We start from the raw sequence: 13,294 nt of genomic DNA on the forward strand, positions 1-13,294 counted from the left end.
TGCAATACTGCATTATAAGCACTGGGAAGGAAGGAAGGAAAGACAATAGCAATAACCCTTAGACTTATATACCACTTCACAGTGCTTTACAGCCCTCTCTAAGCGGTTTACAGAGTCAGCCTCTTGCCGCCAACAATCTGGGTCCTCATTTTACCCATATTGGAAGGATGGAAGGCTGAGTCAATCTTGAGTCAGTCAGGATCAAACAGGAAGGAAGGAAGGAAGGGCGATAGCACTTAGACTTATATACCACTTCACAGTGCTTTTATAGCCCTCTTTAAGTGGTTTACAAAGTCAGCCTCTTGGCCCCAACAATCTGGGTCCTCGTTTTACCCACCTCGGAAGGACGGAAGGCTGAGTCCACCTTGAGCCTGGTGAGATTCTAACCGTCAAATTGCAGGCAGCTGGCAGTCGGCAGAAGTAGCTTGCAGTACTGCACTCTAACCACTGGGCATCACGAGCCTCTTTTCTATAGAAATGGGCCGTTTCCATGCAGACAAGTGACGGGGAACATCTCAGTGCAGTGTCCCATCCTGCTTCTCTGATTTTGATTTCCGTGACATGCTTATTTGTGTGTGTGTGTGTTTTGTGCAGGGTTTACGGAAACGCGACCTGCTCAAGGAACTGTTGCCCGTCATCGGGCAGAACCTTCGTTTCCAGCGACTTTTTACGGAGTACCAGGAGCAGCTGGACATTTTGAAAGACAAGTAAGCATCCTCTTGAGATCTTTCTCCAGCCTGTAGGAGAGCAAGGAAGAAGAAGAAGAGGAAGAAACAGAAGGTCCGTTGGCAGAAGCTAACACTCCCGAAGAAGAAGAAAAAAACGCGGGGGCAGGAGCCAGGTCTGGGGTCTTTTTAAACCAGCTAAAATGTTGCCGTTTTTAAAAGAAGATCGCAAAGTGGGACGTGGGAACATCTGGCGGGAAGCGAAAGGATGTGTTTCTCGGTTCTCCCCTGGAAGTTGAGCCCCCCCGCAGCTTGTAGCCGTCAGGGGCGCGAGAACGGTCTTCAAAGTGGACCCTTGGATTCCAGATCGGATGTACCAGATATCAAAGAGACACCTTTTTGGGGGCGAGCCTTTTGAATATCCACTGAAAAGCACATTACAAGAAGCTAAACTGAATGTCATACAAAGCCCTCCTTTCGGGGGCGGCTCTTTCCTGAGGATTTATGTATTGGGGAGAATAAAAGGAGGAGCCGCCCGAGCCAGAAAAACCCTAAAATCCCTACAGAATTATGCAGCCCAGAAACTCTTCGATTGCGGATCACAATGAGAAACGAGAAGGCTGTGTGCGATCACCGAGGACTATTTTTATACTAGAATTTGCTAACTTGTAATATGAGAATTTTATTTGGCCAATAATTCCCCCTCTCCCACCCCTCCCACCCCAAAGCCCTCTTGTCGTATCAAAAACGTAACTTCATTAATTATGACGGCTACGTTGCTGAACAATTGTACCAAAATAAATGTCTCTCTCTTTTTTTTTTAACTATTTGTAAAAGGTATTGGCAAAACGGGAAAGGGATAAGCTAAAAAAAAACGGAAGGGATCTGGGGAGGGAAGGGCGATTTTTTTTTGTAAGTACAATTAATAAATGAACATTGCATTGATTTCAGAACCAACGTGGATGTCTTTGAGCTGCTTGTGGTAGCATTAAACTGTACAGGCCTCCACCTGTAAAAACAAAAATCTCGAACTCGGTGCTCAACAGTTGGTTATTTTGGCCACAGTGTTCTGACCGAGGCTTCCCAAAAGCATGAAACAAATTCTTTGTCCCGACAAAAACCCCTTTTATTAATTTCCTGGGAATTCTTCTCACTCACATCCAACAAAGTCTTTCCAGGGAGGATTTACAGTCACAGACCTTTTCTGGCTTGGAAAGCTGCCAGGCCGATATCTGCAGAACTTAGCAAGGAGTCTTAGAGAGTCACGAACCAATTAAGCGAACGAATGGTCTCCTGCAAACGTTTCTGATGGCCTCCAGAGTGTTATATGTACTGTATAATCTTGCTGGTTTTAAGTCTCTTTCTCTCCCCCCCCCTTTCATTTGCAACTGTATATTCTGTCCTGTAATAAAGATGTCTTTTTAAAAAATCATTTCCCAGAAACACTCGTTAGGCTGTCAGCGTTCTAGATAGTCTCCAAAATTAAATTGAGAGTCCAAGGCAAAGGATTGGTCAAAGTTCCAATTTATTAAGAGAGCCATGCTGGCACATCTGGGGGGGGACGGACGGACCCGAATCTGAAGCTTCTTCCGTTCCCCCCCACCTCCCAGTTAAAGTTCATGATCTTGCTCCCACACCCACAAGTCCATCACATGGTCTAATCTTCCATTGCTATGCTGGCAGTTCCACCCATCCAGTTCCGGTCAGGTGCAGAGGTGCCAAGACAAAGGATGACCTTGGCAATCTAAAAGGAATTTCATTTTGGTTACATAACATTCTACTCCTTATTATCCCCCTCTCCATTTCCCCACTGTAGAAACAGCATAGTAGATAGAAGTGTGGCAGGCCAGACCCCAAAAGAAACATGGCTGTAGGCCTGACGTGGACAGGTTTTTCCACCTAGTTTGTTAGGAGGGATTCTTCTAAAAAGCCACCCAATGATGTTTCAAAGAAGTGGATCAGATTTGACAGGTGGGGGGGGGGGGAGAAAGAATGGAGCAGACATTCCAAGGAAAGGTATTAAAAGTTTAATATATTATAGTCCAGGGACGCGATGGCTAAGACGCTGAACTTGTCGATCAGAAAAGTCGGCAGTTTACCGGTTTGAATCCCTAGTGCCAGCTCTATTCTGATTGATATTGCCCGAAAGCAGGGGTGTCCAAACTTGGGAACTTTAAGGCTTGTGACTTCAACTCCCAGAATTCCCCAGCCAGCCAAGTCCACAAGTCTTAAAGTTCCCAAGCCTGGCTGGGGAATTCTGGGAGTTGAAGTCCACAAGTCTTAAAAGTTCCCAAGTTTGGACACCCCTCCCCTAAAGCGATAAAAGAAGAAGCGGAACCTTTAGTGTCAGCTTCCTGTTTCCCCAGCGGGGGGGACTGTTTTGTCAGGCGCACCGCGCTGAACCGGAACTAGAGCCGCCTTTTCCCGGAAGTGGAGGTTTTTCGGGCAGCGTTTGGCTTGAATTTCAGAGCTGAGGTGAGGAAGAGAGACCCGCGGCCGCCATGGGGAAAAGGCAGCACCAGAAGGACAAAATGTAAGCGAAGCGGCTCTGGAGGGAAGAGGGGGGCGCCTTGGAAGCTCTCCGGAAGTGTGTGGTGGGGGGTTGTCGTTTCTGCCCGGCCTACCTGGCAGGGAGGTTGTTCAGGGGAGGGAAAAGGGTTGCTGGGGGGGGGTCTTCAGTGCGGGCCCTGGCTCTTCTTTTATTTCTTGGCTTCCTTAGACTCTGTCCTGCCAAGGCTGAAGGCGAGGTGGGAAGCCAACGAACCATTCACTGAGATAGGTAGGGAAGGTGGGAGAGGGAGAGAGAGGAGAGAGAGTGGATAAGGAGATTAGAGAGGGAGAGAGAGGGAGGGAAGATAGAGAGGGAGTGGGGGAGGAAGAGGGGGAGAGGATAAGGATAGAGAGGAGGGAGAGAGATAGGATAGAGAGGGAGGGAGAGGAGGAGATAGGATAGGGAGAGAGGGAGGGAGAGAGGATAGAGGGAGGAGAGGGAGAGGATGAGATTAAAGAGAAGTGGAGGGAGACAGAGGATAAGGAGATGATGGCAAGAGGGAGGTAGGATAGAGGGAAGGTGGGGAGAGAGGGAGAGAGAGAGGATAGAGAGAGAGGGAGAGGGGGAGATAGGATAGGGAGAGAGAGAGAGAGGATAGAGAGGGAGGGAGAGGATGATGCAAGAGGGAGGTAGGATAGAGAGAGGGGAGAGAGATAGGATAGAGTGGGAGGGAGAGGGGGAGATAGGATAGGGAGAGAGATAGGCTAGAGAGAGGGAGAGGGAGAGGGAGAGAGAGGGTAAGGAGATGATAGAGAGGTGGAGGGAGACAGTTCAGTGGTTCAAACCCCTAGTGCCATGTAATGGAGTGAGCTCCCATGACTTGTCCCAGTTTCTGCCAACCTAGCAGTTTGAAAGCACATAAAAAATGCAAGTAGAAAAATAGGGACCACCTTTGGTGGGAAGGGAACAGCGTTCTGTGTGCCTTCGGTGTTGAGTCATGCTAGCCACATGACCACGGAGACATCTTCGGCTTTGAAACGGAGATGAGCACCGTCCCCTAGAGCCGGGAACATACGTGTGTGTGAGGGGAACCTTTACCTTAATTAGGACCCAATGCTTCAATTAGCTTATCTGCCTTCCTTCTAAGTACATAAGTCAAGGTACATATTCCTCTAATTGTCTCTTTCTCTTTTAGGTACATAACATGTACAGAATATACCCATTTTTATGGAGGGAAGAAAGTTGGTACGTGACTAGAATTGAATTGAATGTTTGTCTCATTTGCATGTCTAATTTATATTGGGAGAGGGGGATGTTCAGAGCAAGATATGTCTCATGTTATCCCAGTTGTAAGATTGTTGTTGTTAGTTGTGAAGTCGTGTCCGACCCATCGCAACCCCATGGACAACGTTCCTCCAGGCCTTCCTGTCCTCTACCATCCTCTGGAGTCCATTGAAGCTCACGCTGACTGCTTCAATGACTCCATCCAGCCACCTCATTCTCTGTCGTCCCCTTCTTCTTTTGCCCTCCACCGTTCCCAGCATGAGGCTCTTCTCCAGGGAGTCCTTCCTTCTCCTTAGGTGGCCAAGGGATTTGAGTTTCCTCTTTAGCATCTGGCCATCTAAAGAGCAATCAGGGTTGATCTCTAGGACTGACTGGTTGGATCGCCTTGCAGTCCAAGGGACTTGCAGGAGTCTTCTCCAGCACCAGAGTTCAAAGGCCTCCACTCTTTGGCTTCCTTCTTTCGCATTAGGTGGCCAAGGGATTTGAGTTTCCTCTTCAGCATCTGGCCTTCTAAAGAGCAGTCAGGGTTGATCTCCTCTAGGACTGACCGGTTGGTCAGTCCAAGGGACTCGCGTGAGTCTTCTCCAGCACCAGAGTTCAAAGGCCTCCATTCTTTGGCACTCAGCCTTTCTTAGGGTCCAAATTTCACAGCCATCCATTGCAAGTGGGAAAATGTTGTAAGATAGGCTGCACTAAACGAGAGATTGGCCAAAGTCACTTAATTACAACATATTCATAGGGTATTCATGCAAAGATGAATATGCTGAATGTGTGAGACATATTTTTTTTCTTTGAATAGAAATTCCACAGTCCAACTTTCGGCGCCTGCCTTTTGATCATTGTAGGTAAGTTTGAAAGAAATCGTAGAGTCATAAAAATCATAAATGTTCCTTCCTTCCTTCATGCTTTTAATGGGAATCTTGAAAATCGCTTTTTAAAAAAAGTTGGAATCAATTTATATGGATGGCTTTGGTCATTCACCTTTGTGTGTTGGCCTAATGTTATCCCAAATACCTTCATTGTGCTTTTTTTAAAATACTAAAATAAAATTCTTTTCTTCTCCATCCTAGCTTGTCTTTGCAACCATTCGAATATCCAGTTTGCACACCAGATGGGATCATTTTTGACTTGCTGTAAGTTTTTATTCCAGTTTATCTATCTATTCATCCCGTCTGTGGTTGTAAAGTTCCCCCTGGAAAGACTGTTTCCCGGAACTTTGCTGGATGTGAATGAGAGGAATTCACATCAGCTTTGTAAAAAGGGGTTTTGTTGGGACAAGGAGCCTGCTTCGTGATTTGGTGAAGCCTAGGTTAGAACGGGTTCTTTTATTTTACCCAAAATGTACCTAAATGTAGAAACCAATGTCCAAGCCGTTCTGAAGCTGCGTCTTGTCTTGCTTTAGGAATATTGTTCCATGGATAAAGAAGTATGGAACCAATCCAATCACAGGGGAGGTAAGTATTGCTGGATTTTAAAACGTTGAGTTCCATACTAGTCCCCCACCACAGATATTACAAACTGAAAATATGAGAGCTTGAAAAAAAGCAGGTGCGAAACTCAAGTTGGCATATGTACCAGTAGTCCTCGATTTACGACCACGATTAAGCCCAACATTTCTGGTTATTGAGGCATCTGTGAAGTGAGTTTTTGTCCCATTTTATTACCTCTCTTGCTACAGTTAAGTGAACCACTGGAGGTGGTTTTTTTTTGTAAGTTCTTTATTAAACACACAATAAAACATTGGACACAGTGTAACCGTTCTGGCAATATCTTTGCCATACATACTAAATTAGAAAGTTAAATATCACAACCCCCCTGCTTATTTACGTTTGGTGTGTTCGGTATTTACAAATATAAAGGCATCTTACTTCCATCCAGGTTACTTTGGTCTTGTCGTATACATTTTCACTCTGTTATAATTACATACATAATTCTAATTTTCCATTCTGCAAATCCTAATTATTACTTACTTTGGGTCCCTCTTTTCTGTTCCCAGAAAAAATTTATCCCAGATTTTGTAATATTCTGTTTCGTCTTTATTCTTCAGTTCCCACGTCAGTCTATCCATTTCAGCGCAAGTCAGAATTTGTTTGTTGGTTTGTTTGTTTATTGGATTTATACGCCGCCCTTCTCCCAAAGGACTCAGGGCAGCGTACAACATTAAAAAAAAACACACATATTACAAAAGTTAAAAAAGAAATTAGAAATTAGAGTATTAGTTGGAATTTTCCTAACCACTTCCTCTTCTTGTGGAATTTCCCTGTTTTTCTAGTTTTGGGAAAAGACCATTCTTGCTGCCGTTATAATATGTATTGTTAAGTAGATTGCCCCCTTGTTATATTTATAATTTATAATTCCCCGAAGAAATAGTTCTGGTTTAAATTCTATTTCCTCTTCGGTTAGCTCTATCAGCCACCTTTGAATTTTCCGCCAATATTTTTTTGGCTTTTTTGCCCAACCGCCACATATGGTAGTAGGTGCCCGATTCATGATCCCATTTCCAACAATTTGTTGGAAACACTGGAGGTGTTAAATTATTAACTTCCCCATTGACTTTGCTTGTTAGAAGGTTGCAAGAGTGGAGGGCAGGAGCCTGGGACGATGCAACCGTCGTAAATATGAATCAGTTGGCCAGAGTCTGAATTTGGATCCTATGGAGAGGCTGCAACGGTCATAAGTGTTGAAAAAGTCATTTTCCCCCCAGAGTTATTGTAACTTTGAACAGTCACTATCTGAACTGTTGTAAGTCAAGGACTTGCTGTGTAAAGCAATAGGAAACACATCCCAAATATGTCAGTTCTTCAGGATAAGCCAGATCAAAAATCAATTCGGTTTGTTTTTGGATATGGATTTTTTTTTTTAAACTTTTGGGATGTATGTTTTTTAATGTTGTATGCCGCCCTGAGTCCTTTTGGAGAAGGGCGGCATATAAATACAAACAAACAAACAAACAAACAAACAATTCTTCCCACCACCTACCCAGAATAGCTCTCCTTTGCTCTTCTGCTTTCCATGCACCATATTATACCTTGTTCCACAGCAGCACTCCCTCCTCTCCCTCTCTCCTCCACCCTACCTCCTTCCTTCCCTCTACCATCCCTCTCTTCTTTACTTCCCCTTCCTCTCCCCTTCTCCTCTCTCCTCTTTCCACTCCTTCTACTCTTTTCCTCACCTCTGCTTCCCTCTCTCTCCTATCCCCTCCTCTCTTCCCCTCCTGTCCTCTTCCCCTCGTCCCTTCCACACTCTCCGCTTATCTTACGTGGTACATTTCAGCATCTGAGCAGACTCAATTCAGTACCAATGGTATCAACAGTCACATTCTAGGAATCCTCTTTCATATCCCTCCCCCTTCTCTCTCTAGACTTTGATGGCAGGGGGCCTGCGAGGCGCCAAGCCGAACCTGGCGGTCCTGACAGTATTAGCCACCCCAAAAAAGGTGTCAAACCTGGGTCTGCGATTGTAGAACACACGGAGTTGTTATTTGGGCTTTAAACACGAGGGGGCAGTCAGATCGTTTGAAAGCCTGAAAAGCTTTGTCCAGATCTCTAAATTTGCAGCAAATCCATTCCAGGGAAGATCGTCTCTTTACCTCTTCTGTGCTTCTCCCCCCCCCCCCCCCCCCTGTTCTTCGTGGCTGTGTATTTGGAGATTGTCAGGTGCACGACTGCTGATTTCCTGGAGATTTTTCTGGGAAGATCTGCGCGGAGGGCGTAGAAGTATCCCTAAATTAACCTGGAACCAAAACGTTTTGTGGTTTTAGCTCTAGAGCAGTGATGGCTCACCTCTCTGTTGTCCTGTGCCAGAAGCATTCGCGCACGTGCCCATAACCATAATGCAATGCACGCATGACACCCTGGCCCCCACCCGAGCATGAGTGCGCAACCCCCTGCGCTTCCCCCCAGGCATGCGTGCATGGCTCCCGCGCCCCCTTTTGGACCTAGCAGGGCTCCCTGAAGCCTCCTGGAACCAAAAATGGGACATGGGGGAGGAGAGGCGCACCGCACACCCCTGTGCTTTCCCCTGCCCCTCTGCGCACCCGCGCACGACCCGCTCAACTTTTGACCACAGATTTGCGTTGCTAAGCAAGGCAGTTGTTAAAGTGAGCTTTATCCCGTATTGTGACCTTCCTTGCCACAGTTGTTAAGTGAATCCCTGCAGGTGTTTCAAGTTAGTAACAGTTGCTAAGTAAATCCAGTTTGCCCATGAACTTGGCTTGTCAGAAGGTCGCGAAAGTGGATCGTGGGACATTGTCACCGTCATTCATATGTTGCCAAGCAGCTGCATTTTGATTGCGTGACCACAGGGATGCTGGCGCAGTGGTTAGAGTGCAGTACTGCAGGCTACTTCTGCTGATCACCAGCTGCCCGCAGTTTGGCAGATCGAATCTCACCAGGCTCAAGGTTGACCCTTCCTTCCTTCCTTCCTTCCTTCCTTCCTTCCTTCCTTCCTTCCTTCCTTCCTTCCTTCCTTCCTTCCTTCCTTCCTTCCTTCCTTCCCATAATGGTCAGAATGCAGTATTGTAGGCTAACTCTACCCAGTGCCAGCAGTTCGATTCTCAACAGGCTCAAGGTGGACTCAGCCTTCCATCCTTCCGAGGTGGCTAAAATAAGGGACCAGATTGTTGGGGGACAAGAGGCTGACTCTGTAAACCGCTTAGAGAGGGCTGTAAAAGCATTGTGAAGCAGTACATAAGTATTTTTGGTAGTGCCTTTCCTTTCCTTCCGTGGTGGCACAGGGGTTAGAATGCAGCATGGCAGGCTAATTCTGCCAACTGTCAAGAGTTCGATCCTGACCGGCTCAAGTTTGACTCAGCCTTCCACCCTTCCAAGATGAGTGAAGCAAGGACCCAGATTGTCGGGGGCTGTAAACCGCTTAGAGAGGGCTCTCAAGCATTGTGAAGCAGCATATAAGTCTACGTGACATTGCTATTTCTCTCCTTGTTCCATGTCCAAATAGTAGCATTCTGCCTCACGACTTTAAAATCTGACCCTCCCTGGCGTTGTCTTAATATTTCGGATTTCCAACTAGGTTTTGCCTTCCCCAGCACCGTCCCAGATATTTCGGGATGCTAATTCCCAGCTGGGCTACCCTAACCGTGGCTTAGCACTGCCTGTGTGTGGACTCGGCCCCCTGATTTCCCTTCTTCCAGCTGGACGTCGCCTTTTCAGCGAGCAGAAGTTAAAAACCTCAGGCTCCAACAACATTCTAGACGCTTCTTCCTAGTGAAATAGTTGTGCATGGGTCAGCTGTTTGGAGGGAGCGGGGATTTGCAGTTGTAAAGGGCCTGTGTGATTGTTAGTGCAAATCCTATCTCTCCAGCTCAATCGGCTACGTGTAGAACGCACGACCCAGTTGGCGAATTGGAAAGCTGACCAGCAGGAACTGCCCGGAGGGACTCTAATTTTGTCAGCAAATTTTTTATTTTTAGCTACCTTTTGGGGGGTCTTTTTCTCCAAAATAGATTTTGGAAAAACTCGATTCCAGACACACATCCGTATCTTCTCGTCCGTGTTCTGACCGAGGCTTCCTCAGCAGCACGAAGCCGAGTCCTCGTCCCGAAAAACCCCTTTTATTTAATTGACAGTGAATCCCTCTCCAGCAAAGTCTTTCCTCTCTCAAAGTCTTTCAAGAGAGTTCCCAATTACCGACCTTTTTCAGGCTTGGAGAGTGGCCAGGCCGAGATCTTTCAGCCGCCGCAATACTTGGCAAGAATGCAGGAATGAACTAATGGCCTCCTGCAAACTCCACTCCCCTTTCGCTCCGCTTTTATTCCCTCCGGGAGGGACCGTTCATTGTCTTACTCTTCTAGATATTTTCACTTCACTCTTTTCAAGTGTATCTTTAAGAAAGAAATTCTCCATGCCTTCAACTTTTCCTCAAATCCAGACGTGATGCATATAAATTCAACCGGTATCGTATTTCCAGGTTTTTCCCTGTAGGCAGAAACAATTCCCTCGGGGGAGCTCAAAAGACATCCAAGGACTTCCTAATAAAAAATAAACTAGAACTAAAACATTTTGCCAACTACTCTGATGAAAAAAAAAAACCAAGGCAGTTCCCCCCCACCCCAAAAAAACCTTCGTATCTTTCTCCTTGCCACTCAATATTCTTACCCAGTCTTCCCAAGAGCCTGGTCCCAACAAAAAACTTTTTAAATTAATTGACTGTGAATTCTGCTCGTTCACATCCAGCAAAGTCTTTCGAGGGAGGATTTACAGTCACAGACCTTCTCTGGCTTGGAGAGCTGCCAGGCTGATATCTGCAGAACTTGGCCAGGAGTCTCGGAGAGTCACGAACCCATTAAGCGAACTAATGGTCTCCTGCAAACTCCCCTCCCCTTTCGCTCCTCTTTTATTTCCTCTGGGAGGGGCCATTCATCGTCCTCCTGTGGCCTTACTCCCAAGTTGACCCCTGTTCTTTAGCTCTTCCCTTCGTCTGGCAACTCTGTGCATGCACACACTGGGAACAGGCTCCAGCTGTTCTTCTGCCTCACTGATGTCTGACTCTGAAGGCAGCTGATAACTGTCAGACGGCCCTGGCCCTCTCTCTGCCTCCGACACAGAGCCCTCATCAGAGCCTTCCCCAGACTCCAGGACTGGCCCATCTTCCTTCCCAACCTCCTCACTTTCTGAATCTGGTGCCAGATCCGCTGGCTGCTGGCGAGCCACAATAACCCAATTTTTCCAGTTGCAGAAAATGGGAAACCATGGTTTAAACCCAGGGGTCTCCAACCTTACCAGCTGGGCAGCCTGGCCCGCCGCAGGAGGGCAGGCATATGAGTGTCAGGTGTGTCCACGAATAGCTTCATTTGTGCGAGCAGCGCACACATGCACGGAGCTCTGCTCGCGTAAACGGAGCCCCGTGCGTGAGTGATAAGTGTCTTTGCACGCAAGCGAAGCTCCACATGTGCGAGCGAAAGAGGCGCTTGAGCAAGAGGGCGCTTGCGCATGGAGCTCTGTTTGCGTGGTCGCCATCTGTCAACCTCCCCAGTCTGTTTCCAACAGGCAAAGTCAACGGGGGGGGGGGGGGGGAAATCAAAGAGACAGCGGGCAGCGTCGCAAAGAAGCGGCGGCAAAATGTGGCCCTTCGACCCCCCCCCCCCCCTCCCGGTCCTGCTCCCTGTCTGCAGCAGAAGGGCAATTCGACTCCGCCTTTCGCTTCCTTTCATCTGGAGTTTGCCCCAGTGCCCCAGTGACCCACACAGTCCACGGCTGCTCGTGTGCGGTGGGAAAGGAGGGAGCCGCCCTCGATCCTGGCAGAGAGAGGACGATGTCAGCTGGCAAGGCCGACTTGTTTGGGATTGCAGCAAAGTAGGTCACTTTGCCAAAGGAGCTCAGCTGGCAGGCAGGGCATTGAGCTTGGCACAGAGGCAGGAAGAGAGCTGCCAGAAATAAAAGGGAGGGTGTCTGTCTGTCTGTCTGTGTCTGTCTTTCTTTCTCTTTTCTTTCTTCTTTCTCTTTATTTCCCTCTCTCTCTCCCACCCTCCTTTCTCCTTCTTTCCTTCCTTCTTTCTTTATCTTCCTTCCTTCTGTCTCCTACTTTGTTTTTTTTCTTTCTCTTCCTTCCTTCCTCTTCTTTCTTTTTTCTCTCTCTTTTTCTCTCTCCCACCCTCCTTCCTCCTCCTTTCTGCTTTCTTTCTCTTCCTTCCTTCTTCCTTTCTTCCTTCTGTCGCTTCTTTCTTCTTTCTTTGTCTTTCTGTCTTTCTCCTCTTTCTTATTCCTCCTCTTCTCATTCTTCTCTTACCTTTTTCTTCCTTTTCTCATTCTTTCCTCTTCCTTTCTGTTTCTTCCTTCCTTCTTTCCTCTTCTTTCTTTCTCTTTCTCTCTCTTACCCACTCTTCCTTTCTCTTCCTTCCTTCCTTCTCCCTTCCTTCTGTCTCCTCTTTTTTCTTTTCTCTTTCTGTCTTTTTCTCCTCTTTCTAATTCCTCCTTTTCTAATTCTTCTCTTCTTTCTTTTTCTTCCCTTTCTTGTCCTTTCTTCTCCTTCTGTCTGCCTTTCTGTCTTTCTCCTCTTTCTTATTTCTCCTTTTCTAATACTTCTCTTACCTTTCTTTCTTTTTCTTCCTTTTCTCATCTTTTCTTTCTCCTTCCCTCCTTCCTTCCTTCCTTCCTCCCTCCCTTTCTTTCTTTCTTTCTTTCTTTCTTTCTTTCGTAACTTGGATAATTCTCTTCATGATTTTCATGACCTATAACAGTAACAGGGCAAGCTCTATTACAGCTGTAGCTCCAGGACTCATTTGGTCTAGAAAGCAGGAGGCCCTGAATTCAAATCCTGTCTTGGCCATGAAAGCCAGCTGGGTGATTTTGGCCCAGTCACCAGGAGGCTCTGAGTTCTAGTTCCAACCTAGGTAGGAAAGCTGGCTGGGTGATTTCAGGCTAGTTTCTCTCTCTCTCTCTCAGCCCAACCCACTTTGCAGGATTGTTGTTATGGGGGGAACGATGCCGCCTTTGACCTACCCACCTCTTCCACAGACCATTCTCGGCAATCTATTCCTCCGAAACCCTTCTCTGTCCTCCGTTCCTCTTCAGCCAAATTTCTGCTGGAAAAACTTGGGGTTTCCATCAGCAACATTCCTCCTTCCAAGCCAAGCCAAGCCGTGCCAGTGCCCACCGTTTCTCAGCTGCAGCATCCTGGAATCCTACCAGCAGCCGTGGGGCCCAAGATGGCTTGGCCACCACAATTACCCTACAGGGTTTGTGTGTGTGTGTGTGTGTGTGTGTGTGTTGTTGTTGTTTTATTACAGATGGCTGCGAGTGACAGGGCCGCATGGAACAGCAATCCCATATGGGACCCTGCTGTTGCGAACAAGCTCTCAGCTGAATCATTGCTGCTGATAATTTTCTTTTCTTTTTTT

General features: G+C 47.0%; 2 protein-coding genes across 4 annotated transcripts in view; both read left to right on the top strand.

The window, feature by feature from the left end:
• HIRA (histone cell cycle regulator) overlaps positions 1-1,489 on the top strand; it is a 35,173-nt gene extending 33,684 nt beyond the window's left edge. For both annotated transcript variants that reach the window (XM_081966873.1, XM_081966874.1), the window contains one exon: positions 595-1,489. In XM_081966873.1, coding sequence (XP_081822999.1) covers positions 595-711 — 117 coding nt within the window. In that variant the 3' untranslated portion in view covers positions 712-1,489. The remainder of the gene's footprint in view (positions 1-594) is intronic.
• Positions 1,490-3,080: 1,591 nt separating this feature from the next.
• PPIL2 (peptidylprolyl isomerase like 2) overlaps positions 3,081-13,294 on the top strand; it is a 36,393-nt gene continuing 26,179 nt past the window's right edge. For both annotated transcript variants that reach the window (XR_014176486.1, XM_081966926.1), the window contains exons 1-5: positions 3,081-3,198; positions 4,352-4,401; positions 5,240-5,285; positions 5,511-5,573; positions 5,843-5,894. Coding sequence is in view for 1 of the 2 variants with exons in the window: in XM_081966926.1 (XP_081823052.1) it covers positions 3,167-3,198; positions 4,352-4,401; positions 5,240-5,285; positions 5,511-5,573; positions 5,843-5,894 (243 nt within the window). In the remaining variant the exon portion in view is untranslated. The remainder of the gene's footprint in view (positions 3,199-4,351; positions 4,402-5,239; positions 5,286-5,510; positions 5,574-5,842; positions 5,895-13,294) is intronic.

Source organism: Natrix helvetica (assembly GCF_964273705.1).
Source record: "Natrix helvetica genome assembly, chromosome: 14".
NCBI lineage: Eukaryota > Metazoa > Chordata > Lepidosauria > Squamata > Natricidae > Natrix > Natrix helvetica.